Source organism: Macaca thibetana, chromosome 8, assembly GCF_024542745.1.
Source record: "Macaca thibetana thibetana isolate TM-01 chromosome 8, ASM2454274v1, whole genome shotgun sequence".
NCBI classification, from domain to species: Eukaryota; Metazoa; Chordata; class Mammalia; order Primates; family Cercopithecidae; genus Macaca; species Macaca thibetana.
The window spans coordinates 1,332,703-1,358,932 of record NC_065585.1 but is presented as its reverse complement, the minus strand read 5'-3'; the positions used below and the strand labels follow the sequence as shown (position 1 = coordinate 1,358,932).

The 26,230-nt window shown below is 62.4% G+C and overlaps 2 protein-coding genes and 1 long non-coding RNA gene across 9 annotated transcripts in view; 2 read left to right on the top strand and 1 right to left on the bottom strand.

The window, feature by feature from the left end:
• Window positions 1–200: 200 nt before the first annotated feature.
• SCRIB (scribble planar cell polarity protein) lies at window positions 201–26,230 on the bottom strand. Of its 7 annotated transcripts, XM_050800812.1 has the most exons (38): window positions 25,674–25,873; window positions 24,446–24,563; window positions 24,263–24,341; window positions 24,082–24,171; window positions 23,915–23,971; window positions 23,756–23,819; window positions 23,473–23,547; window positions 23,260–23,404; window positions 22,708–22,826; window positions 21,600–21,799; window positions 21,362–21,528; window positions 21,142–21,272; window positions 20,935–21,060; window positions 20,032–20,199; window positions 19,083–19,505; window positions 17,895–17,957; window positions 16,963–17,052; window positions 16,451–16,528; window positions 15,155–15,478; window positions 14,977–15,057; window positions 14,576–14,851; window positions 14,052–14,162; window positions 13,653–13,946; window positions 13,390–13,578; window positions 12,805–12,951; window positions 4,745–4,855; window positions 4,607–4,663; window positions 4,368–4,442; window positions 3,242–3,304; window positions 2,237–2,335; window positions 1,969–2,128; window positions 1,746–1,896; window positions 1,481–1,666; window positions 1,252–1,394; window positions 1,138–1,175; window positions 932–1,006; window positions 661–712; window positions 201–580 (listed from the first exon to the last, which is right to left on the bottom strand). In XM_050800812.1, the coding sequence occupies exons 1-38, from the start codon at window positions 25,830–25,832 to the stop codon at window positions 435–437; spliced, it is 5,130 nt and encodes a 1,709-aa protein (XP_050656769.1). In that variant the 5' UTR covers window positions 25,833–25,873; the 3' UTR covers window positions 201–434. The 7 variants fall into 7 exon arrangements, with proteins under 7 accessions (XP_050656769.1, XP_050656771.1, XP_050656770.1 ...); XM_050800814.1 differs by lacking the exon at window positions 12,805–12,951 and having other exon boundaries at window positions 2,237–2,344; window positions 25,674–26,230; XM_050800813.1 differs by lacking the exon at window positions 932–1,006 and having other exon boundaries at window positions 2,237–2,344.
• LOC126961011 (uncharacterized) lies at window positions 4,851–7,857 on the top strand. The gene is made up of 3 exons (XR_007728164.1): window positions 4,851–5,762; window positions 6,273–6,495; window positions 7,284–7,857. It is a non-coding gene; the product is annotated as an uncharacterized LOC126961011 (long non-coding RNA).
• The window catches only part of GPAA1 (glycosylphosphatidylinositol anchor attachment 1), a 288,404-nt gene continuing 276,872 nt past the window's right edge, over window positions 14,699–26,230 (top strand). Inside the window, exon 1 of the mRNA XM_050800891.1 lies at window positions 14,699–14,708. The gene's annotated coding sequence lies outside the window, so the exon portion shown is untranslated. The remainder of the gene's footprint in view (window positions 14,709–26,230) is intronic.

The following is a 26,230-nucleotide window of genomic DNA, read 5'->3' as shown; positions in this document are numbered from 1 at the left end:
GGCAGACACAGGTTTGCAGGCACTTGGGGGAGGCCCTGCTGGGGATGGGCAGCCCGCCCGGCCCAACCTGTGCGCAGTGAGGCGCAACGGGAGACGTGGGAGGGAGGGGAGGGTGCAGCCCTCGGAACTCAGCCTGGCCTCGGAGGGCAGGAAGGGTCTGTGCTAGTGGGCGGGGGGGGGGTGGACAGGCAGACGGGAGGTAAAATGTAGTCAATTTTATTCTCCTTAAACCACAAAATAGAGTCTTTGGTTGTACAAACATCACTAGTTACAGTCTTGCCGAGGTCTCGGCTGGGGTGGGGCAGTTAGTCAGAGGCCAGAATTCCTGCGGGGTCTCTTTAAAATGCTAACACCCAGGTTAAAAGACTTGGGGCAAGGGTGGTGCTGGAGCTGGCAGGGCCCCCACCCCAAGTCTGGGGGAGGCGCCTGCTCCTCTAGGAGGGCACAGGGCCCAGGCCACGGCGCCCAGGCCTTACAGGGCGACGGCTGCTGCAAAGCGCCACATCTTCAGGGCCCACGGCGCCAGGAGCAGGCCTGCCCAGAAGCACCAGAGCCACTTCTCCATCCTCCTCCTGCGGGCCTGGTGGGCAGGGACAGGCGGGCAGTGAGCTGAGGGCAGCTGGGCTCCTGGGAGTTCACCCCAGCCCGGCCCCAACTCACCAGGGCTGGGAGATGGTTCCAGGGACCTCAACTCCTCAGCAAAGTCCGGCGACTGTGATGGGGAGAGTGTTGATCAGGCCGGCGCCAGCCCTGCCCCAAACCACCCACATGTGGGCTCCCAGCCCTGAGGCCCACAGAGCCCGGCTGAAGGGGGGAGGGGGATGGAGAAGCAGGGCCACGGCAGAACACGGGGAGGCCCTGCGGGAGCGGATGGAGGCGGTGGCAGGCACGGACAGGGTGGCAGGCATGCAGAGGCCTGGAGGCCAGGTACCTGGATGTCATAGACAGGTCTGGAAGAAGGCAGGGCTGCAAAGGCCCTGTAGTCAAACTTCTTTCCAGACAAGGGCTTGAAAGGACAGCGTGAGGGGAGAGGCAGAGAGTGAGAGGAAGAGGGGGTGAGGGCCACGGGGGTGGGGGCAGGCCAGACCCCCCCCATGCCTTGGGGGTGAAGGGAGGGCATAGCCACCGGCTCCTCACCAGGCGTCCCGGGGAGGTGCTGGTCTGGGGGCCGAGGTCTAGGGAGACAAGAAGCGGGTGTTGGAAGCAGCCCAAGCAGCAGGCTGACCCCCCCACCTGCCCTTACCCACGGACCTTCCAAAGGGGTGGGCGACGGGGTGGGCGCAGGGGAAGGGGCCTCCGCCAGTCGCTCCAGGGGCCCCCGCATGCCCCGGCCCTCCTGGGACCTGCTGAGGACCATCTGTGCTCGGAGAGCGTCCTGTTCCAGTGACTTCATCCTGCAGAGAACAGTGGGCAGGGGTGACTCGGGGCAGGAGCAGGGAAAGGCCGCAGGGTGGGGTGGGGACCCCAGGCAGGGGCTTACCTGGCTGCCCTCCACAGTGCACGCTTCTCAGCCTCGAGGGCCCGGCGTTCGGCAGGGGACAGGGCGCGCTCGGGCACTGGTGGCTCCGGACTCTGCACACGCAGCCGTTCTTGGTGGCGACGCTCAGCCTTGGCCGTCCGCACCGGGGCGCCGCTTCCCAGGGGTGGGGGGGACGCGGGGCTCTGCCTGGGGAAGGGACAGAACGTGCTGTGTGTGTGGGGGGCACGTGGGGTGAGTCGGGGGCATCTGGTGGGCGGCTGCTCACCTTGAGGAAGGGCTCGGGCCGGCCCAAGGTGGCTCCTCATCCTCCTGCTCCTCCTCGCCCAGCGCCTCCCCGTCCAGGGCGAGCCCCGCTTCGGCCCCAGCCTCTGCCACGTCCCGCAGCATCTGCGCTCTCTTCTGCTGTAGTTTTCTGGCTGCCAGAGGGCAGGGTGGGTCAGGCCGGGCCAGCCTAGACCCGGCCCCCAGCCCACTTCCGTGCCCCTCACCTTCCTCCTCCTGCATCTTCCGCAGGTCGTCAGCACCCACCAGGGACACACGCTTAGGAGGGCCCTCAGCTTGGGGCACGCGCACCTCCAGCTCGAAGTACTTCTGCCGCTCACGGAAGGACAGTTGCTCCGGGGAGGCTGCAGGTCCAGGCGTGGGGGGCTGGGGGGAGCGAACCTTGAGGTTTGGCTGGCATTCCTCCGGGACACTGGGACCCCTGAGCACCCACCCCAACCATGCGCAGCAGGGAGGGGTGCTGCTCCCACACACCTGGGCGAGGGCGTCCTCAGGAGGGTGAGAAGTGGGCACGGCCGCGAAGGCCCTGTAGGCCTGCTTCACATTGACGGGCAGCTCATCCGGGGAAGGCGGGGAAGGCGGCTGGGGGGTGGGGCTCCTGTGAGCTACGCTGGGGCAGCTGTCAGGGCTGCAGCTGTGCTCAACTCGCCACTGGCTGTCCCCACTGCCTGCCTTTGATCCCCACCCACCATCCTGCTAGGGAAGGAGGCTCTGCCACCCCCACCCATGGGACAGAGCACTCACGGAGTGGGGACAACCTCTGCCCCTGAGGGCTGGGGAGCCCCTTGGCCACGCCTGAGCCAATGGCTGGATCACCCCTGGTTTTGTCTAAAAAAGGCAGGTGGCAGTGGCGGGGGAAGAAGAGAGCAGGATCAGGGGTACAAGGCAAGGAATGGGGGTAGACAAGGGGAGGGAGACGGGGGGAGGGGGGAGAGAGGGAGAGGGGGAGAGAGAGGGGGCAGTGGGGGAGGGGGGGGGAGGGAGTGGGGGAGGGGGGGGAGGGAGTTGGGGGGGAGAGAGAGAGAGAGAGGGGAGACCTGGGTGGGGCTGACATCTTGCCTGTGAGGGGCTGAGCTGGGTCTCATGGGTGCTGCCACCTCCACCTTCACGTGGCAGTGTGTTGGGGGAGGTGCCAATAGTGGGGGGGGCAAGGACTCCCAGACAAAAGGCAGGAAGGGGTGCGGCAGGTGGGCCCTGGGAGGCGTTGGGCCCAAGACACTGACCGGGGTCTCAGGAGCTTAAGCCCCTCCAAGAACAGCACGCTCAGGCCCCCCACCCCATCGCCAGGCAGCTCTGGCCAGGAAAGTGTCCCTGGCTGTCCTCACACAGGAGGCCCCATGGTAGCAGAGGGAAGACCAGAGTCAATGGCACCCCACGCCAGCCCCTGACCCCATCCCTGGAAGAGGGGCCCTGTGCACAGCAGCCATCTGCTCTGCCCTCCACCCGCCACGGGTGCGCCCGTTAACCTGGGACACTCACCTGCTGGCCACTAGGGGAGCAGGGGGCTTCGGCCGTCTTCGCTCCAGCTGCTCCAGACGGTACCTGGAGAAGTAGGCAGTGGGTGGGGTGAGGCTGGGCAGGGCTGTGGCCCCGCAGCAGGAGGGACTGGGGGGCCTGGAGCTTGCCTGGAAGGCACAGAAGCCCTTCAGTTCCCCAACCTGACTATAGCCCAGGCGACGCCCCAGACACTCGGTCAGCAAGGAGGGGCTCGTCCCCGTCCCCACAGGATGCGGGGGCCTGGGCTGGGCAGCTGCTGTCTCCACGGCAGTGTGCTGGCTGGAGCTTTGCAGGAGAGATGGGAGCGGACAGGACAGCCGGAGGAGAGAGCAGGGAGGGCTCAGGGGAGGGGCCGGGGACAGAGATGCCGGTGGGGAGTCCCTACTTGTGGTGTGAAGCCCTCAGGGTTCAAGTGGCACCCTGACCGCTGTCCCCATGGCTGTGCTGTTGTTCATGAGGATGAAGGGCCTCCTGGGAGCCTCCCTCTCAGCGCAGTCCATGGCCAGAGGAGGCAGGGTCGGGTCCCAAGAGCCCCTGAATGGCCTGCCTCAGCCCCAGACCCTGCCTGGCCCCTCACTACCACTCCACCGCTTGGGCAAGGGTCTGGCGGAGCCCATCCCTCAGTCATTCACATTCGGTGGGCTGGCGGGGCACACCCTCTGGGAGGATTATTTGTATCTTTAAGGGGAGGGAAGGGCCTGCATATCCTCCTGCCTGTCCCCAGCACCTGCCCCTCCAGCTGCTCCAGCCCGTCCTCCCCTTGGTGCCGTGTGCCTGCCCAATCCCCCAGGAGCCTCCGCCTCCAGCCAGCAGGTGAAGCTCTCACACTGCCACCCCGGCCTGCTCGGTGAGTACAAGAAGGTCCTCGGCCTGTGTCACCCATCTGCAGCTCAGCGTGGGGGTGGGGCAGCACCAACATAGCTTGGGTCAAGAATGAGGGTGACAAGCACGTGACAGGCTGGGGTAGCCTGCAGGTCAGACGTGGCCTCCTCCCATCCCAGCCCCCGCCCAAAGCTTCCCTCCCCAACGGCCCTGGCGTTCGTCCTGCGGTGGCCGATGAACAGGACAACAGGATGGAGGTGGGGGGCACTGCACACTGGGCACTGACCCTCTGCACGCCACCAGCGCTGGGCACGGCAGCCAGGGCACGGTAGTCCAGCTTCAGGGGCTGCAGACCCCGACCCTGGGGGCAGAGTGGACACAGCACTAGCAGGAGCAGCTCCATGGCGGCACCCGGCCAGCACAGGACACGAGAGGGGGTCCTGGGGGTTACTACCCAGCACCCCACAGGCAATGTGCACCCCGTTCCAGTGCCCTGATGGGAGGGGGCAGGGCAACCACACTGACCGTGGCTTCTGTGGCCTCGGGCCCCCAGTGCAGGGTCTGTCCAGGCGGCTCCTTCTCCTGTGAGCAGAGCAGACCCGTCAGGCACCACCGGCCTCGGGCTCCCTGGCCCTGGGGCTGCCGGCTGCAGGCACCTCTGACCTTGCCTGGGCCCTCGGGGCTCAGCTCCCGGTCGATGGAAGAGATGCTCTCCAGGCTGTTCCGGTGGCTGATGCCCGCCGCAAAGGGGTTGGCAATGACACCTGGGGACACCTGAGAAGAGGGGTGTGGGCTGAGAAGTGAAGACTGCAGCCCGGGTCCCACCTCGGGGCAGGATGGGGCCCCAGCCCAGAATAGCCAGCAACAGTGAACACAGGAGCTGCATCCCTCAGCAGGGCTGACCGCATGGCCGGGATAGCCTTGGAAGGCATTCTACTGGACCCCCCCCAGGATGCTGCAGTACTGTCCCTGGTCCGTCCCCATCACAGCTCACAGGGCTGCTGTGACGTGGTCATGTCTGCACTAGGCGAGGTTGTGAAGAGCAATCTCTTCACAGCAAAGATGCCTGCCACTTTGCTATGTAAAGTCACCCCCAGGAAGAACTGACAGCCACCAAGATGGGGGAAGGAGGGGCGTGAGTAGTGGATGCTGGAACTGATGGTACAGAGTGGCCCCCTCAGGTGGAAAGGCTGGCTCCAGATCCCAGCGTGAGTGCTGGGCAGGGATTCTGAAACAAAGGACACCATGCAGGAGGCCTGGCCAGCTCTGCACCCTACAGAGCTCAATGACCTATCCCAAGCCAGTGACTGGCAGGGCGGAGGGGGAGTCTAGAAAGGAAAGGCACCCAGGGAGCTCAGGCAGGGCAGAGGAAGGCCAAGGAGACAGGACCAGGACAGGCAGGGGCTTCTGGCTGGACACAAGATGTACTTGGATCCTAAGCCGGGGTTCACACGGGCAGACGGAACCATGGGAAGAGCTCACTTCCAAGCCCAAGGCGGGCAATGGGACTGCGTCAAGCCCCCACCGCCACCAGCAGCCAGAAGGGGCAGCATGGTGGAGACAGGCCTTGTTCATCACGCTCATCACGGACGGGGTCCCTGCGAAGTCAAGGCGCTCTCAATGTGGCCTGAAGGACAAACCCAGCCCTATGCTGTTGCTGGTTAAAAACACAACTGAAATGGTAAGGGGAAGGCAAAGAGAGGGCAGGCAAACACACGGGAGGCACAGAGAGGGGTTGCTCAGGCCAGGGGAGACAGGATGTGAGGTCACAGCTGTCAAGCAGGCAGAGGGATGCTGTCACCACAGAAGATGCTATTTACAATGATACAATCATCATCAACTGTAAGCACTCAACAAGGAAGCAGCTAAACACAGAAAGCACACTAGTAGAAACACGAGAGCATCATAAAAGCACAGTTATACAGGAAGACTTAACTATGTCTTTCAGGCTCTCACAGAACTAGGAGGACAAACAACAAACAAGGTGCCTGTCTTCTCAGTTTCTGAAATAACTTAAGTCAAACAGCCACTGGACAGGTCCAAGAGAGGCAGGGGGGCTGGCAGGGTGGGAAGCAAGGTCACAGGCAGCCCGGCCTCTCTTGTCAGAGAGAGCTGCTCAAACACAGAAAAGGCAGACCAGGGTGCTGACTCTGACAGCCACGGGTGAGCTCATCCTCTTCTATCATTCCAGGAATAACCTCGGGAATGACTGGCATGCCCCCTTACCCCCTAGTTCTGGCCCCCGGGAGGTCCTGAGACGATGCCCCAAGAACGCTAGGTCCAGGGCCAGAGCGCAGCTTCTAAGTGTCACTCTCCACTAAAAGGATCCAGCGCTCCTGAGAGAAATGGCTGACTCTAGGGCTGGGCAGGGCAAGGAGAGAAGCCCAGCACATCCTGGAGGCTGGAGGCAGAAGGTGAGGAGGTGCTGAGGGTGGAGGTTGTATCAGAATGACTCAGGTCCTCAAGCCCCTTCTGTGGGCCAAGTCTGGGACAATTTAAGCATCAAAATAAATTATGATGGTAAACGGCTGTTGCCCATGAAATAAAATGGAAGCTCACTTGTTAATGAAATGGGCTCCCTCGTGAGCTCACGTGAACAGGTAAGCAGACACACGTAAACTGGGAGAAAGGGAAAGCTCGGTGGCAGGAAGCTGCCTGATGAGTGTGGGGGTGGTGGGTTAGGACTGTTGCCAACCACCTCGGGGCCTGCTCAGAACCATCAAGGTGCTGAGGCTCACAGGTGAAACTGGATGAGAAACAGCCTGTTATGTGCTCTGAAAGTACCTCCCACACTTGCTGATTTCAAGGGGCAGGAGTAAGTGCAGGGGGAAACCTGGCTGACCTCGTGGTTCAGAGCATCAGAGTGAGCCCTGGTGGGAGGCACAGAGACACATGGTAGCTCTGTGATAATCCCGGCCAAGATGCACACGCTGAAGCCTGTGAGGGCATCAGACCCAGCGTGGGGGCAATCACCGCCGGAAGCTGGGAGAGCCTATGCCCACCAGAAGCGTCAAGGTCAGAGGAATCAGCAGAGACAGGCACACTCCACCCGAAGGAGACTAGAGGGAGGCTCCCGCAACGGAGCGCATCCCGCGCAGTGGCTGAGTCATGAATAGGGCTGAGTGTCACAGGTTCTTTGTCCTGTTTTTGCAACTTTTCTCTAAGTTTAAAATTCATTTATGTATGTGCTTATATTTTTCAGAAAGAAATGGCAGAATAGGCTGGGCGCGGTGGCTCAAGCCTGTAATCCCAGCACTTTGGGAGGCCGAGACGGGCGGATCACGAGGTCAGGAGATCGAGACCATCCTGGCTAACACGGTGAAACCCCGTCTCTACTAAAAAAATACAAAAAACTAGCCGGGCGAGGTGGCGGGCGCCTGTAGTCCCAGCTACTCGGGAGGCTGAGGCAGGAGAATGGCGCAAACCCGGGAGGCGGAGCTTGCAGTGAGCTGAGATCCGACCACTGCACTCCAGCCTGGGCGACAGAGCAAGACTCCATCTCAAAAAAAAAAAAAAAAAAAAAAAAAAAAAAAAGAAATGGCAGAATAAACCAAAATGAATAAAGATGGTGGCCTCGGAACAGAGATGGAGGCTGGTCTTCTGAAGTGACTCTATATAATTTCAGCTTTGGAACCATGTGAATATTTACACAATTAAGAAACAGATTTTTTGTGGTGGCAGATGCCTGTAATCCCAGCTACTTGGGAGGCTGAGGCAGGAGAATTGCTTGAACTCGGGAGGCAGAGGTTGCAATGAGCTGAGATCATGCCACTGCACTCCAGCCTGGGCAACAGAGTGAGACTCCATCTCAAAAAAAAAAAAAAAAAAAGGGCCGGGCGCGGTGGCTCAAGCCTGTAATCCCAGCACTTTGGGAGGCCGAGACGGGAGGATCACGAGGTCAGGAGATCGAGACCATCTTGGCTAACATGGTGAAACCCCGTCTCTACTAAAAAATACAAAAAACTAGCCGGGCGAGGTGGCGGGCGCCTGTAGTCCCAGCTACTCAGGAGGCTGAGGCAGGAGAATGGCTAAACCCGGGAGGCGGAGCTTGCAGTGAGCTGAGATCCGGCCACTGCACTCCAGCCTGGGCAACAGAGCGAGACTCCGTCTCAAAAAAAAAAAAAAAAAAAAAGATTTTAAAAAAGTCACCCTAAAAGCTGAAAGGAATCAGCCCAACTGTGTATCAAGTTGGTAGCAAAACCACAGAATGATCTCAAGTGGCTGAGAACACAGGATGCGGACTGCACGTCCCAGCAGGGTGAACCGTCAGGAAGCAGCCGCCAGGAACTCAGCCCCTCTTCACGCTCCTGCTCTCAGTCGTACCACTGGTGTTGCTGCTTTTGTTTTTAAGAGTCTGTCTTGCCCAGTCTGGACTCAAATTCCTGGGTTCAAGTGATCCTCCTGTTTCAGCCTCCTGAGTAGCTGGGACTACAGGCACATGCCACCACACTCAGCTAATTGTGAAATTAAGGAAAGATTTCATAAGAAAAAGTAGAAAATCACAAAAGTTAGTAAAAACCCTGTAATCTTAAATGAGTTAAATATAACAGTACAAACTCATGATTTTTTCTCTTTCTAAAAACATCCACCTCTCAGTCTCCATCTGCTGCAGAGGCCACAGCAGTGCCTGAGTCCTGAGCACACCCGGCCCACGGCTAGGAGTCCTACACCCAGCTCTCAACCAGAGGGGCCAGGTCCCACGGCTAGCAGCCCAACACCCGGCTCCCACAGAGAGGGGCCAGGTCCCACGGCTAGCAGCCCAACACCCGGCTCCCACAGAGAGGGGCCAGGTCCCACGGCTAGGAGCTCTACACCCAGCTCCCGCCAAGAGGGGCGAGGTCCCACACAAAAATGGTGGAATCCAGGGCTGGGACAGGCGATACAAAGAATGCCTTGTCAAAGCAGCTGAGGAATGACAGGGTCATGCCACAGGGATGCAGGGCCTTGTTGCCTGATCAAGGGACATCAAGGGAACGCTATGTTGAAACCCATCAGGAAAACAAAGACTCATGAGTTCACGAAAACCCTAAAAACAGAAAGACACCTCAGGAACCACCTTTGGAAGATTCCAGGGCCCCAGCCTGTTATTCTAAAAACTGACAAAGGGAAGAACCAAGCATTTGATCTTCCTAGGTCTTTCCTGCAGGAGCTCACATCAGGACAGAAACAGAGCTAGTGATCTCTCCTTTACAGACAGATCTGCAGAAACGTTAAAAGCCGGAGGTGCAGTGGGAAAGACTGAAGGATTCTCCCTGAGAGTGGAAATCAAGGAAATGCCAACAGAAACGGCAGTCTCTTCTGAAGTTCTATTTGTAATGGTGATGACAAGGGAGAGGTGGTCCTGATCAGTATTCAGAAGCTGGCTCTGAAAAGGCCATCAACACACGGGACCCTGGTCAGCATGTCCAGGAGGAAGAGGACACGGACAGCAGGGCCGAGAGGGAGGTGACTGCAAAGGAGGGGCCCAGTGGGAGAGGACTTGCATCCTCATGCCAAACACGCGGGGTAGCGGGCAAGTCTTCTCAGACAGCGCACAGCCACCTAGGTTTGCGCAGGGGTCTTGGCGCCGACCATGGCGAGGCAGGTCTTTACTGAATCAATCCTCTCGACCCCGAGAAGCAGGCACCGTGGGTGACCCATTGTACAGACGAGGAGACTGAGGAGTAAAGTCAAGCGCCCACCCAAGGCCCGACAGCAAGTGAGGGCCAGGCTTAGATGAACTATGCATGACCCCCAAAAATGCACAGTACTAGAATGCAGGAGACTTAAGCTCTGACAAACAAACATGGGCCACTGCTCCAGAGTGCTGGGGACGTGCAGGCACTCCTGAGCCAATGCCAAGATGGGCTTGCATAGTGAGAAGAAAGTTATGGAACCCAACGGGCAAACCGATGCCCGCAGGGCCAGGCGGACACACACAGATGAGTCCAGTGGCCTAAGAAAAATGGGGAGGGGTCACCAATTGAAGCCCCCCATGCCCATGCTCTGGAGTCAGAAACAGAAGGTCCCGTGGGAGCACAGGCCTGGCCGCGCCACGGCTGCCGAGCTTTTTGTGGGAAGCCAAGAAGCTAGACATGGCGTGGACTCCTGACGTGTGAAACCCGCTCCTCTCTCTCAAGCCCCAAGCCTGCTGATGAAACCTCCATGGGCCGAACCAACCCTACTTAGCAGATAAGAGGACTTCAGAAAACTCAAGACCCGCTTCAGATAACAATTCTTACAGGTTATAAATAGAAACAGCACCCCCCCAATCAATTTAAAAAACGTTGTAAGAGTCTACAGCAAATGTCACACTATAAGATGAAAGTCCCTTAGAGCAAGCCCCCACCTCCACAGGACCAGGGGCTCTGCAGGAGGGGAAACAGGAGAGGCCCGAGGTGGGAAGGGTGACCGGGCTTCTGCCAAGAGGTGAAGCAGACTTATAAATCCAGGTGAGGATTGATGAGAATTACCAGGAAAGCAAGAGCCACCTTGGCGACACCCTAGAGAAAAACTCAACATAGAGATAACCCCAAGGCTGGGCGCAGGGCTCATCCCTGGAACCCCAGCACTTTGGGGGGGTCAGGTAGGCAGGTCACTTGAGCCCAGGAGTTCAAGACCAGCCTAGGTAACATGGCAAAAGCCCGTCTCTACAGAAAACAATGAGCCAGGTGTGGTGATGCGGCTGTAGTCCCAGCTACTTGGGAAGCTGAGGAGGGAGGATCGCTTGAGCCCGGCAGGTTGAGCCTGCAGTGAGCAGCGACTGCGCCACTACTCCAGCCTGGGTGACAGAGTGAGACCCTTTCTCAAAATGTGTATATATATACATGTATGTGAAATCCTAGAATTCCAGTCGGTTTTTGCACGGAACTCGGCAGGTTCATTTGTAAGAGAAAACCCATGACCACAGAAACTTTTCAAGACAAGAAAAAGGAATCGGTGGCTTTGCCGACGAGGATTAGGTGTGAGACCTGCTACAAAGTGAGGCATTTAAACGCGTGGCCCAGAGCAGCTCACAACTCCCTGGGACCACGTCCAGAAACAGAGCTTGGAGCCCACAGGAACCGAACACAATGAGGCCACATTTCCCCCAAATCACTGGGGGAGCGACAGACTATTCAATCGATACTGCGGGGACAGCTACGCATCCAGTTACTTGCAAAGCAATTCCAGGGCTGGGCGTGGGGACATGGCTTGAGCACGGGAGGCGGAAGCTGCAGTGAGCTGTGATTGTGCCACCACACTCCAGCCTAGGTGACAAGCGAGACCTCGCCAAAGCAATTCCAGGTGAACCACGGAGCTGTATGTTGTTTAAACTTCCAGAAATACTAGAAGAAAACGGGACAATGTTTTTGTAATCTTGCAGTAGGGAAGATCTTCTCAAGGAAAAAACCAGAATCCAGAAGTCATAAAGGAGTCGTAAGACTTAATTTAAAAATTGAGATTTTTGTAACTCAAAAGATCCCATTTTTTAAAGAAAAACATAAGCAAGAGCTGGAGAAAAACACATCTGTACCCACAGAACCAAGATGAGTAACCAGGGCGCTGGACGGGAGCCAGGGCAACAACAGAGCGCAAGGGCAGTGCTGGGGCGGACGACGAGCCCCCGGGAAGACGGACGGACGCGGGAAAGAGGCAGCCGTGATGGGGAAGGGGAGCTGGACGCAGCTCTCAGCCCCACTGCTCGGGGCCCCTGGCCTGCCCAACACAGCAGAAACAGTATCTGCCTCCAACACCAGGGAGGGTATGGTGGCTCCGTCCGTCGCGGGCCAGAGTGTGAGATCTGAGACCCCTGCCCCTCCGGTGTCACGGCAGGCTCGTGGGGGACCCGGCCAGATGCAAGGAAACCGGTGGCGACAGCAGCGCCGCACGTGGACGCATGCCGGCTACAGACACAGCGCTAGCCCTGCCTTCTGCATACCTCACTCTTCCCCAAGGGAGCGCGTGCTCTCTCTTTCTCTAACAAAAACTTCACGAGTAAATGTATCAAATAAAACATGTTTAGACGTCTACTTAAAATAAGTAAATACAAGGCAAGGCCCTTTCTGAGAACCAGATGGTTCAGGGCTTGAGTCCTCAGATAAATCCTTCCCCGGAAACCACCAGGACTCCCTCAAGGACAGGAGGGGAGGTGGGTGAGGGCCGGTCCGGGGCCAGCCCCAAGCTCGCCCCAAGCCCGCCCCAAGCCCAACGTCCAGCTGTGGAGCGAAAACTACGAATGCACTTCCTACCAGGGGCCCCCACGCTGGCTGTGGGTCAGGACACACTCCGTGGCTGTCAGCCTAAAGCCACCATCCCAGAGGTCCCTTGCAAGACAAAACCATGTGAGGGGCCGCCCCATCCCAGAGGCTGTTACGGAGAGGAAGCCATGTGTGCCTGTGGGGAGAGGTGACAGTCACCTGCCCCCTGTGGACCTGTGTGACCAGCAGGGATACCCTTTGGGAGGAGCAGGTGGCCCCTCCAGGTGAAGACATGTGCCCCCGCCCAGGCATCCGCCCAGCTTCAGCTATGGGTGCCGGCCCTCCCAGGACCCACCCTCTTGCGGCCCTGCAGCCCACTCCGGCGGGAAGCCAGCCTGCACACCCTGGCACCGGTGAAGAGCCCTTGGAAGCTGCTGAGGCCTGCTGCAGACCCCCTGGGACAGCATGGGGAAGACGACGGGAGGGAGATGGGAGCCCCCTGACAGAGGCCAGGCTTTTCCAGGATTCAGGCCGTGCTGCTAGGGAGGACTCCTGGGGCCCCACCTCACATCCCAACTCCCAGGCTGGGCTTCTGCTCTGGAGTCCAGGAAGTGACGGACCAGCAGTTGGGCAGGAGATCTTGGGGAGGGAGCTCTCTGTTGAAGGGTCACCAGAGGGGCTCGCTGGAGTCAGGCATGGCCCAAGGACGGGCTGAGAGGAGAAAGGTGCCACTGGACACAGGAGCGGGGACCCTCAGACTCCCGAGGAGTCTGCCTGGCTGGTGGGCTCTGGGCAAGGCTCAGAGACATTCCTTAGCAGCCTGGTGGGACTCTGCAGGAGTCACCAGTGGCTCAGCTGCTTTTAGGACCAGACCACATAGTGTGCCCCAAACTCATGCCCCTCCCCCCATCCGTTCACATGCCTCATCCTACTTGGACTGGGCCTCCAGACAGCTTGATTAGCCAGAGCTCAGCAGAAAGGAGGGCCCTACCTCCAGCTCCCTACCCCTCACGGCTGATGCAGAGCCCCAGAGCACCTCCCAGACCCAGAGGCACAGAGGACCCGTCGCCCGCCCCGAGAGGTGTCAGCAGTTCACGCCACCTTGAGCTGGGCCAGAGGGAGGCCTGGTTCCGGGGCGGGATGGCTAACCTCCAGGGCTGCCGAGGAGCCGGCGTCGAAGCCGTCGCAGACCAGCACGGTGAGCGTGTCGCCCACACCACGCAGCAGCTGCACCGCCTCACCGTGCGTCAGGCCCAGCAGGCTCTGCTGGTTCACCTCCAGCAGCCGCAAACCCACACGCAGCCGACCGTCGCGCCCGGCCGCCCCTGTGGGGCTCACCTGTGGGGAGATGTGGAATGGGAGAGACCTGTTGGGGGGTGGGACCCAGGGCGGGCTGGGGTGGGGTGGCTCACCTTGGAGATGAAGATGCCCTCGTCTGTGGGGTCGCGGGGGTTGCCGGCATGGCCCCTGGCACCCCCGCGGATGCTGATGCCCAGCCTCTCCCCGGGCGCCTTCTGGATGCACAGCTCCCGTAGGCCCGGGGGCGCCGGGTCCCTCCGCACCAGCAGCGACAGCTCCAGGCAGGGCCGGAGCAGGGCGCTGACTGCTTCTTGGTGCGTGGCGTCCCGCATGTCTTGCCCGTTCACTGCAAGGATGCGGTCCCCAACTCTTAGGCCGCTGCGAGCGGCCAGGCCCCGCGGGAGCACCTGTCAGGGAGAAGGGTGGCAGCTGGTGGCTGAGGCCACGCTGACCTGCGCTGGTACCTGGGATGGGTATGCCTCTCACAGAACCGCCCGGATGGGCTGCCCTACCTTGGAGATGAATACACCAGGCTCCTGGACACCAAACGGGTGGCTGGAATGGTCGGAGCCTCCGACAATGCTAAGCCCCAGAGGGCCCCCCGCTCTGGGCAGACGGATCTCCTGGGGATGCGGGGCGGGACAAGGACAGGCCTCAGTCAGGACAGGGAAAGGGTGTGGGAGGGCTCCCAAGAGTCCATCCTGGTCCGTGGGGACAGGGGGCGAGGGCTGCCCTGATGTGCCCACGGGGGTTTCTGTGCCACCAGCGTTCTGCTGTCCAGGCAGGCACACGGCATGAGGACAACATCTTTGCTGACTGTGGCCATGTGGCTGGCCGGGAGACTGTGTCAAGGGGACCACACTGAGGAATCTGGCTGTGGGGCAGAGCCCCCGCCTCAAGGGGCTGCAGGGGAAAGGGCGAGCAGGCCGGCTTCCCACCCAGAGAAGACTGCAGGGCCGCAAGAGGGCAGGTCCTGGGAGGGCCAGTGCCCACGGCTGAAGCTGGGTGGGTGCCTGGGTGGGGGCTTGTGTCTCACCTCCACTGGGTATGGCCCTTCCAAGGTGGCGGCCAGCAGGCTGGGGGCCAGGCTCGGCAACCCAGGCTCCCCGGGGGTGGCAGTGGTTATGCTGGTGGTGGTGGTGCTGGTGATGGCAACAGCAGCGGTGGGGAGTGAGGAGGAATGTGGCGGAGGACTGGGAGGAAGAGGGCCCCCAGCCTCCCGCTCCAACAGCAAGGCGATGGTGGGGGAGGCGGCAGTCAGCAGGGAGACGGCGTGGTCATGCCTGGCCTCAGTCACGTCCACTCCATTAATCTGTGGGAGCATGCCCGAATCAGGGAGGCCCAAGGGTAGGATGGGACAGAGAGCGCAGGGCGGGGCAGGGGGCATGGGTGGGCAGGGGGCATGGGTGGGCAGGGTGGGGCCCTATCCCCACTCACAGAGAGGACACGGTCGCCAACCTGCAGTGTACCCGCACGGTGAGCAGCACCGCCCTCGGCAATGCGGGAGATGAAGATGCCCTGCAGGGGAGCGTGAAGGAGGAAGGGCTGCTGGTGAGGCTGGGGTGCGGCTGCCAGCTCTGGAGCAGCCCTCCCTGGCCCTGAGCCCTGGCCTCACCGCATCACCAGCCCGGTATGGCGTGGAGCCTTTCCCGCCAGCAATGCTGAAGCCCAGCCCCTTCTCGCTGCGTGCCAGGCAGGCCACGTGGCGCTGACGGAGGGGCCCAGGGCTCTCGGCTGGGAGCAGGGGCAGGCGCAGCCCCCCTCCCCGCCGCTCCCGGGGGCTGTAGTCGTCCTCAGGTCGCAGAGGTGTGATGGTGACCGCGTTCTCAGGCTCCACCATGCGCTCCCGCCACACTCGCATCTGCACGGCAGTGCCTGCCCCCCTGAGCGCCTCCACGGCCTCATGGTGCTCGGCGCCCTGCAGAGCCACGCCATTCACCTGCGGGCCAGAGGCCACGTGCATGTCAGGACCCAGTGCAGCCACCTACAGCCACACGCTGGGGGCTGCAGACGCTCCCTTCAGGATGGGGAGACTGAAGCACAGGGCAAGGGGAAAGGCCCCAGGCTCTGACACCCTAGACCTTCACCCACAAGGTTCCTCGTGGGCACCACTGACCCCTGCCCTACCAGGTCCTCAGAAACCCGGTGTGGGCAGCCCAAGGGCCAGGACACAGATTGGCCACGGGAGGCAGGCAGATGCCCCCACGGCCAGGACACACATGGCCCTGCTCCTGGATACCTCCTGCCCATCTGAGCAGTCCCACATACACCTGAGATCGCTGGGTTACCGACCCACACCCCACCCTAACACCCAGCAACGGGAGTTCCCATGCAAAGGTTAGGAGAAGAGCTGAGCAGCAGATGCAGCATCTGAGCCCTGAGCAGACGCCTCCTGGCTGGGCTCCAGGGCCCTCGCCTGTCCTCAGTGTGTCCCTACAAGAAGGGCGCACACCTCTCTAGAGCCCCCTGATGCCCATGCCCAGGCTGGACAGCCAGGTGCCCAGGCGGGGGCTCCAGGGCTCCCATACGGGGTCCAAACCCCACCAGACCTGCCAGCAGCCTGACCCCTCTCGGTCAGCCCAGGAGCGGCCCCTCCTGTGAAGGCCACTGTGCCCAGTGCAGCTGCTGCCCTACCCACTGGTAGAAAAACACACCTGTACCCAAAGAACAAAGATGAGCAACCAGGGCACTAGATGGGAGCCAGGGTGACAATGGAGGGCCCAGGTGGCTCCTACCCAGGTGGCTCTCTCCTGGGGTTTACAGGTTCTGTGGCTTCACCCAGAAGTCTTGGTGTCCTGTGCTTGGAACTCTTGGGGAGGCTGGGAGAAGCCAGCCAAGCACACTAATACCAGGGGCTGTGTACCTCCAGAGGGCACAGCTGCCACTCGGGGCTGAGAGGTTCCCGACTCACCTCCAAGAGCTTGTCACCCACGCGGACTCCAGCCCGGGCCGCAGGGCCTTCCTCGGACACCCGAGAGATGAATATGCCCTAGGGCACAGACATGAGCTTGGCAGGAGCCAGGGAGAGGGGCCCGTGGTCCTGCCCCTGCTGCAGAAGACCCAGGAGGGGAAGACCCACTCCCAGCAGCCCCTAGCCCTGGCCAGCAGGAGGACTGCGCTCCGGCCACTGTGGGATCCTGAGTGCCAGGGAAGGAGCAGGTCAACCCTGAGAAAGGGCTCGTGGCCCCAAGCCTGGTACACAGGCACCTGGTGAGAGAAGAGGGGCTGCGAAGGGAGGACAGACCCAGGCACCTTCAGGTTGCCCTTGGACTTTGGGATCCCACGACAGTTGGTGCCTTGGGCCCAGCCCGTGTCCGCGGAGTGTGTGAGTGTTCTCAGGGCAAGGGGCCTGTGTGCCGCTGGTGTGAACTACGGTAGGGATGGGCCAGTGGCAGTGCAAAGGCCCTCCTGGGCAGTGCTCACCTCGTCGTCCCCCTTATAGGGTGTGGAGCCCTTGCCGCCCGCAATGCTGATGCCCAGGCCCCCAGTCTGCCGCAGGATGGTGAGGGTCAGCTGGAAACAGAACAAACGGGGTGTCCAGGAAGGGCCGCGGTGCGGCTGCCTATGCTCTCTGCAGGAGAACCCACCAGCGTGCAGACGCTATTTCCAGCTTTTCCCTGGGCAGCTGAATGGGGCCTCATACCACTCACCAGCCAGGGCCAGCACAGATGCCAGCTGGAGAAGCCCCAAGACCCCAGCAGGAGGGCACTGCTCTGCAGAGCGTGGTGGGCTGGGGCTTGCCCACCTCTGGGTGATGGAGGCCCGAGGCCCCCCGCCACCCTCCAGAGGGTGAGGGTTGCACTGCCTCTGCAGGCAGGTAAGGCTCAGAGTGCCACAGGCGGCTGACGGGAGTCAGACCAGCCTCTCCGCTTGCCCCTGCCACGACAGGCTGCCCCAGGCAGGAGGTGTCCTGATCCTGGAGCCCAGCTCGATCTCTTTTGGGAGGGATCTGCGCTCAAGCAACAGGGGCGGGGAGAGGCGTGAGCCCCAGCCTGGGAAGCAAGGCCAGCGGCCCGGCCAGAGCGGAGTGAGCGGTACAGACCGAGCCCCAGCCCGGGAAGCGAGGCCAGTGGCGGCCCGGCCAGAGCGGAGGGAGTGGTACAGACCGAGCCCCGGCCCAGGAAGCGAGGCCAGCGGCCCGGCCAGAGCGGAGTGAGCGGTACAGACCGAGCCCCGGCCCGGGAAGCGAGGCCAGCGGCGGCCCGGCCAGAGCGGAGTGAGCGGTACAGACCGAGCCCCAGCCGGGAAGCGAGGCCAGCGGCGGCCCGGCCAGAGCGGAGTGAGCGGTACAGACCGAGCCCCGGCCCGGGAAGCGAGGCCAGCGGCCCGGCCAGAGCGGAATGAGCGGTACAGACCTCTTCCTCCTCAATGCGAGCAGGCTCTATCAGCAGGTTATTGGCCTGGTCAAACGACACCCCCTGTTAGGACAGGACCAGCGAGGCATGCAGGTTAGCCACCGCCAAGACCGCCACCACCGCCTCACCCAGCCCCGCCACGAGCAGAAAGGACAGAGGAGACCACACCAAGCTCCCTCGACTGCCCTGGCACGGGCGCCTCCATCCTGGAAACGTGAGTGACACCGCACACCTGGGGACAAGCAGGGCTCGCCAGGGGCTCCAGAGCTGAGCCGAGCCCCACCTGGCTGTCCCTGCTGTGGCCCCTCCAGGCCCCCTCGGCTATTATGCCGTTGGCCCACACTCAGGGTCGGGGTGTCATCAAGGGCAAGGGGAGTGGGACCCAGGGACTCCCCCTGACATCCGAGTTTGCCCAGACAGCAGGTGAGACCCTTTGTGAGCCATGGAGGAGACTTGAGGGCCAGGGAGGGACACACTGGTGCCCCAAAGGCCCGTGTGGCACCTCAGGAGAGCCTGACAAGGCAGAACAGAGCCGTCAGGGCCTCAGGCCTGCAGCCAGTGCCTAACGCAGGGAGGATCCCAGGAGAGCCCAGGGATATTGGGAGACGAACAGACCCTGCCCTTGGACCGCTACATGTGCAGACAGGTCCCGGAGGCCCACAAAGGGTGGGCAGCCACGCTTGTTTTCTGTGAACTCTGTGCCCGCCAGCAGGTCGGGCAAATACTGGCCAGCGGAGCAGCCTCTGGCACTGAAACCAACACCAGGGGAGGCCTGGGCCCCAAGCACGGACTGAGACCAACGCCAGGGCAGGCCTGGGCCCCAAGCACGGACTGAGACCAACGCCAGGGCAGGCCTGGGCCCCAAGCACGGACTGAGACCAACGCCAGGGCAGGCCTGGGCCCCAAGCACGGACTGAGACCAACGGTAGGGCAGGCCTGGGCCCCAAGCACGGACTGAGACCAACGCCAGGACAGGCCTGGGCCCCAAGCACAGACTGAGACCAACGCCAGGGCAGGCCTGGGGTCTGGTGAGAGTGGCCGCGACGCCGACTCTCACAACATGTCCACCATCCTCTCCGGGTGGCCAGGGGCCAGTGGGTCAGTCCTCAGCCCTGCCCCTACCGCAGCCCTGGGTGCCCAGGAGGGCCAGGGGAATTTGGGTCAGGCAGGGGTGAGGCTGACACCCACCTTGACAGAGGGCGCAGAAGCCACGGCCCCCTCCTTGTCCTCCTCCTCAGTGCTGGCCTCCTCTTCAGCCCTGCTTTCCTCCTCCTCCTCCTCCTCCTCCTCCTCCTCCCGAGGACTACCTTCTTCCTCCTCCTCCTCCTCCTCCTTCTGGGCCCGAGGAGCCCAGGGTGCGTGGGGGCCATTGTGCCAGCCCCCGGGAGCCACAGGGCCCTCCCCATCGGGCTGCATGCCCTGCAGCAGGGCCACAACGGCCTCCGGCTGGGGCAGCTTGGAGATCTTGAAGTGCTTTTTGTAGTGAGGCGTGTCCTTGCGGATGAGCCGCTGCCTCCCGCCCGGCAGGGTCCAGGGGGCCTCAGGCTGCCCCTCCTCGGTCTCCCGGTCATCCCCGGGCAGCAGTGCGTCCTCCGCAAAATGCACTGCAGGCTGTGCAGACACAAAGGTGAGGGTGGCCCCAGTTCTGGGGCTGTGCTTCCACAGGAAGGCCCTGCTAAGCAGTGTGGCCACAGACAAGGGCTCTGAAAGGCTCCCTGCCACACAAGGACTCAGCATTAACTGACCAGTGAGGGGCACGTGTCTCAGCCCTGAGAAAGGCAGAGGGCCAGGGGCTCATCCTGGAGACACACGGCGCCCCAGGTGGAAACGAAGGGGTGCACCAAGGCCTGACACCAGGGAGACCACAGGGATTCAGAAGGGAGTCCAGGGTGGATGTAGGGTCTGTGAGCCCAGCTGTCAGGGCAGACCCTCACCCCACCTAGGGTGGCAGCTCTCCAGGGCACCCCCACAGCACGGCCCTGCACCACCTGCAGCCACTCTGTACAGGGCAGCTCCCCCAAGCATCAGCAGGGCCCAGCCACTGCCTGCACCAAAACCGACCCCAGCTGAGGCCCTGCAGGGGAGGCGGCGCCCACCCAGCAGGCCCAGCCCCCGGCCCCTTCCTGCCAATCCACACCTCCTCATAGTCCTCTTCGGCGTCTTCCTCCCCACCAGCACTCGTGGCCTCCTGCTGGCTTCCACCCCGTGCCTCAGCCGATGGGCCCTCGGGCTCAGCCTCAGAAACTGTGCTGGCAGACGGGCGAGAGTCTTCACTCAGGCCAGACTCGGCACTCAGCCGCTTCTCCTGTGGCGGGAAGTGGGGTCAGGCTCCCGACTCACAGGCTGGCCACCTGGGATGCCCCTCATGTGGCAGTCCTTCCCTCAGCTTCCCACTGCCCTGACCAGGCACTGTTAATAGGCTCACAGCGTCACAGCTGCTCCCTGGCCCAGCCTGCAAGGAAGCCACACGCCTCCAAAGCCTAGGGTGGGCAAAGCCATGGTTCCACAGCCCAGCCCCAATGAAAGCCTTTCCTAAAACGAACAAGGACCACACAAGTTCCCAGAAGTATCCCAGCCCGATGTGAGCCTCCTCCCCTCCCATGCGCGGCCCCACACACCCTACCCCAGCCCAGACGACTGGTTTGGCTGCACCCAGGAACCCACAGCACGCATGTCACAGCTGTGAGAGGAGAGTCAGGCCTGCTCTGTCCCAGCCCAAAACCCCTTCCCAGGTGCCGATGATACCCTAGCCAGTTCCACCAGAGGCCCTTCCCAACAACCAAACCCCATTCCCTGTGCTCCCAGGGAAACCCACCTCTGGCTCTCCCCGTACTCCAGCCCCACAGATCTGCCCTGCACAACCTGCATGTCCACCTTGGCACCCTTCACCCAGCTGGCCCGGCAGGTCCATGTCCCGAAATCCTGTCATCAGCCTCATCTCTTGTTCCTTCTCTGTGCTGCCCTGGCCCTTACAGCCCCACTCCCAGGACGGACTAGACCACCACAGTTCCACCACAGGTTGCCGTGGCTCCACGCCCACCTCCTCCGCAGGCAAGGGCGACCCAGGGTCTGGCTGGCAAGGGCAGGCCTCGCTCCGCCGCCCCTCGATGCTCCTCTTCATCACCTTGAGCTCGCTGGGGTGAGGTGTGGCCCGGCGCTGCAGGCCCTGCGGTGGGGACAGGGGTGAGCAGCAGCCACAGGGCAGGGGTCAGGCAGAGGTTCACCCCCCAGGTCCCCACCCTCATACCCGCTTCTCGGCTGCAGCTTCCTCAGCATCCTCATCACCTGTGGGGGCCTCCAGGAACTGGATGACGCTGACGCGGCTCGGGGGGGCGTCACTCCAGCTCTCCGAGAGGCTCCCCTGCTGCCCAGCATCCTCTGCAGCAGGTGAGTGTCAGGACCCAGGCTGGTCCCCGAGCCCTGCCTGAGGGCCACCCCGCGCTAAACGCCAGTTGCCAACAACCTACCGAGGCTGGATGGAGGCTGCTGGGGCAGCAAGTAGCAGGTGAGCACCTTCTCGCCAGTCCGGGCGTCATCCTCCGTCTGGAACCGCAGCATGGGCTGCGCCTGGTTCTCCGCCAGCCACAGGGCCTTGAGGTTGAGGTGGGTGAGCGCGAACGGCAGACTCTGCAGCCTGCGGGCCAGGCGGGCAGTCAGCAGGCGTTGGGGCCACAGTCTGGCCTGCGGGGCAAGGCTGGCACTCACCGGTTCCCTGCCACGTCCAGCACGTGCAGCTCGGCCGTGTGGGCCAGCTCCGGCGGCAGGACGGCCAGGCGGTTGTCCCTCAAGGAGAGGACGCTGAGCGCCACGCAGCCCCCGATCTCGGGCGGCAGCGTCTCCAGGTGGTTCCGGTCCACGTTGAGGTTGGTCAGCTTCGTCAGCTTTCCCAGGGAGCGCGGCAGGGCCTGGCCGGGAAGAGGAGGTCAGAGGACGCTAGGGGCTTGCTAGGGGTGGGAAGGAGATGACAGCCCCCGGGGGGAGGGCACAGACACTCCAGCTCAGCTCCAACCAGGGTCCCTCACAGCCCTTGGAGACCTGGACGGGGAGCCGACCACAGAGGCTGTCTCCACCCCACTCCATGCCCTCTGCTCCCCAAGCTCTGGCCATTGACCTCAACCTTCAGTCCCCACCACCAAAACATCCCACCAGAGTCATCCCCGGCCCTTTCCCATGGGTTCCCTGGACTACCTGCGAGGCTACACCCTGTGAGCCTGTCTGGTGCCTCACTGGTCTGCTCTGTCATCCCTAGGGCGCCCCAGGCCCCAGTTCCAGCCTGCTCAGGGCCAGCCCCTTCCTAGGGCCCTGAACCCCAGAATCCCTTTCTCCCTCTCCTCAATGAGAACGCCCCCATGGAAACTCCCATGAACACCCTACCCACAGCTAGCTCCTGTTTTCCAGCCTGCGGATGGCAGCACCATCGTCTGGAGCCCCGGCCCGGGGCCTCAGCTTGCCTTGCTTCGTGAGGGGCAGGGAGATGCCCCGGGAGAGCAGCCTGCTCCCCACCTGTGTTCCCTGTAGGCAAATCAGTTCCTACCCCTGCCTCTTCTGCAATCACTCCCCAGTGTTACAACATGTGCCGGAAAAGACAAGACCTGGACTCTTCACAGTAAATGGCAAAGGGCCCTGCCCTGGCCTCGCTGCCCCGCCTCACTCTGGCCAGCATGCTCCCGCTCTGACAGAAGGGCCTTTCCCGAGTGGCTCCACGAGTCAGGCTGCCACCAGCACCCCCCAGCAGCGCACACAGGCTGATGCCCCGCCCTTGTTCCACACGCCCGACTGCCCCGTCCTTTCTGCCTCCCGAGCCGGACCCTACCATCAGCAGGTTCTCCGTGAGGATCAGCTCTGAGAGGTTCTCACAGTCCCCGATGGCCTCGGTCACCTCACACAGCCGGTTCTGGTCTACCTTCAGGATGGACAGCTGCTTCAGCTGACCTGGCACCGGGGAGACAGGGTGACACGGCTGAGCACAGGCCCCAGACGTGCCTCACCCACCTGGCTAAAGGCGCTCTCAAGGCAAACAGCGAGGCCCCCAGCCCCTCTTGCTGCCGCCATACTTCAGGAGGACCCTACCTACCTTGCCCCCACAGCCTGACCCAACCTCCTTTGAGAAACACCAGGCCCCAGTGACGCTGCCCACCCTTCTGCCCTCAGGCTCCACCGCCCCCTCCAGCACCACCAGCTGCCTCCTCAGCCTTCGGGGCTGCCCCAGGGTCCCACCTCCCCTCCCCTCCTCAGGCACAGCTCCCAGAGCCTGGGCAGACTCAGGATCCTCCCGTGTTCCATGCCACACAAGGCCCCGACGCCTCATGCTCCTCCCAGGGCCAGGCTCGGTGCGCCCCACCCGGGCACCCCCAGGCGCACTAACCGATGCCATCGGGCAGCCGCCGCAGCAGGTTCTGGGACAGCAGCAGGTCAGTGAGCAGCACCAGCCCGCCAAGCTCAGCAGGCAGCTCCTCCAGCCGGTTTTCCGACACGTCCAGGCACACCAGACGCCGCAGGTTCCCAAGCTCCTGCAGGCAGGTGGAGAGTCAGAGTGCGGATGGGCGCGAAGCAGGGGGCCAGCCCCACCCTGACTCACCGGGGGCAGTGCTGACAACTGGTTCCGGTCAAGCCACAGCTCCCGAAGATTAGGCAGAGCCCCCAGAGTGTCTGGCTGCAAGAGGGAACAGAGAGAATAGTGACCGCGGGGCAGGGCCTCCTGCTGTGCCATGCCCAGGAGACTACATGGCCCCACGCCCAGCTCCCCCCGCCTGCCCTCCTGATGTGCCCCTTGCTGTTGGATCTGCTCGCTGTCCCCCTTTCTTTGCCCTTGCTTCTCCTGGCCCGCCCTCCGGTCTCCGCCCTGTCAGGCCTCTGCGCACCAGCACTTCCAGGTCGTTGCCTCCCAGATCCAGCTGTTCCAGCTTGACCAGAAAAGACAGGGACCTGCAGAGAAAGCAAGGTGGGGGTGGGGCCATGCAGCTCTGGTCCCTAGGCTGTAGCCCTGCCCTGGCCGTTGGGAGAATGCCCGTCACACTCACGCTGGCAGGGACTTGAGCAGGTTCTCCCGGAGCTCCAGGGTCACCAGGTTGGCGAGGCTAAAAGAGAGACCAAGGGCTGAGGCACGAGGAAGGCAGGCAGCGGTGGCAGGGGCAGGGCCAATCCAAGCCCCCCATCCCACCCTGACTCCACGTGCGAGGGCACTCACTTGCCCACGTCCCCGGGCAGTGCCTGCAAGGACACATCATTCAGGGCCAGGTGAGCCAGGCTGCGCAGCTGAGTGAAGCCATCGGGGAGCCTGGATGGGAGGAAGCAGAAGCTGTCGGACAACCAGACCACGGCTGTGGGATCCACAGCCCCTACCGACCCCACCACAGGCTGCCACCCACCTGGAAAGGGGGTTCCCGCTGAAGTCCGCGATCTCCAGAGCCTTGCAGAACTTGATGCTCTCTGGGATCTCAGGGATATCTATTACAGAGGATCACAGTGGACAGATGCCATGGCCTGTAGGATGTCTGCAGCCCCAGCAGACACTCCCCAGACTCCACCCAGCCCCTGCCCAGGCTCCCCACCATTCCGGGACACGTCCAGCTCCACCAGCTGCATGAAGTTGGCCACCTCGGGAGGTAACCGCTGGATCTCGTTGTCGCTCAGGCCCAGCTTGCGCAAGTTCAGCAGCCGGAAAAAGGGCTGTGGGCAGGGAGGACACGGACTCTGTGGCAGAGGCCACTCCAGAGCAGAGAAGAGCTCCTGGACACGTGGATATCACAAGCCAAGGGTCCCTAGGCCTCTGCCTGCTCCAGGTCACACAGGATCTTGGGGTCTAACCATGACACCCCGTTTGTGGCAAGAAAAGCAAAGAAACACACGGTGCACATGCCCACTGTGTCCACCTCCCTCCACTCTTCACACCAGCCTCTGCTCTGAGAAGACACCTGCTGGTGACCAGACAAAACTCCAATCCCCTGCACTGTGTCTTATCTCGGCCTACCCAGGCCCCGAACCACTTCTGCCACCCTCCAGGGGCTCACACTGGTCTCTGCTACTGCATCCCAATAACAAGCTTGGCGTGGTTCTGCAGTAAGAACTCAGCAAATGCTCCCCCCAAAAACGTTAACAAAAACAGCAAAGTACCACAGGCATGGTGCTATGTGCAAAGCCTGCAGGTGGCCACGGAGAACCGTGCTGTCACTGCCAGGGCCAGAACAGGGTCACATTCTTTGGGACACCCAACTCCTAGGTATTGGCCACTCAGCACTCCATCTCCAGAAAACAGATACTTCTTAATCTGTGTTTCCACCTCCTTAATTGGAAAAACCTTAGGACAGCAACTGACCATGAGAAGCAAGGACAAAGAGAGAGGGACAGCGAGCAGATCCGACTGCAAAGGCCACATCAGGAGGGCTCCCCCACTCACCCCTGCACCCAGGAAGAAAAGGAGAGGAGGCCTGGACCCCATCTCCAGAACAGCCCAACAAGTAGTACTCATCAGTCACCTGAATCCAAGTTCCACCCTAATCCCATCGACCTCCCCGAATCCCTATGGTTTTCATTTTCAGGCTCCTCCTCCAGGCGCGGTGACAATCACTATCCCCAGGCAAGCACCTGATGACCGCTGCCACCTGTGCCAGCCAGGGCGGCTGGGAGAGGAGGGTGGGGCTGGCTGGGGTGGAGACCTGGCCAGTGCAAACCAGCAGGGCCGGCTGGAGGCTGCGGTGGCTCGCCCGGGCAGATTCTGCCACCGGCGGAACCAGGGGCTGGGGACGCGCCTTTGGGCGGCAGGTGCGGGCAGCCGCTCACCTTGGGCAGCTCGCGCAGCTGATTGGCGTCGAGCAGCAGCTCCTCCAGGCTGCGGCTGTAGCGGTAGATCTCCTCGGGTACGGCCTGCAGCGAGCAGTGCCGCTTGTCCACCGACTCCACGTGCCGGTTGCAGCGCCACAGCGGGATGCACTTGAGCATGGTGCGGGTGGGCGGCGCGGGCTCCGGCGGCGGCGCTCGGCGGGCTCGGGGCCGGGGGGCGGGGCTCAGTCCGCATGGGCGCCGCGCATGGGGAGGGGGCGCAGGCAGGGGGCGGGCCGCCGGAGACTGGACGGGGACGCGGCCGCGGCCGGCGCTGGGCCCGGCCCGCGCTCGGAATGCTCGGACTGCGGGCCTGGGCAGGGGGCGCGGCCCGGCGGGTCTCACACTCTCAGGAGGCGGGGGAAGCGGCGGCGGCGGCTCCGCATCCCGCTTGGTCCCGCTCAGCTCGTCCCCCTCGCTCGTCCGCCCGCTGTGCCGCACCGGAACCGCCGCTGCCCGCCGGACTGCCCCGCCGACACCCACCCAGCCGCCGCGCAGCCCGTCGGGAAGCCGAGTCC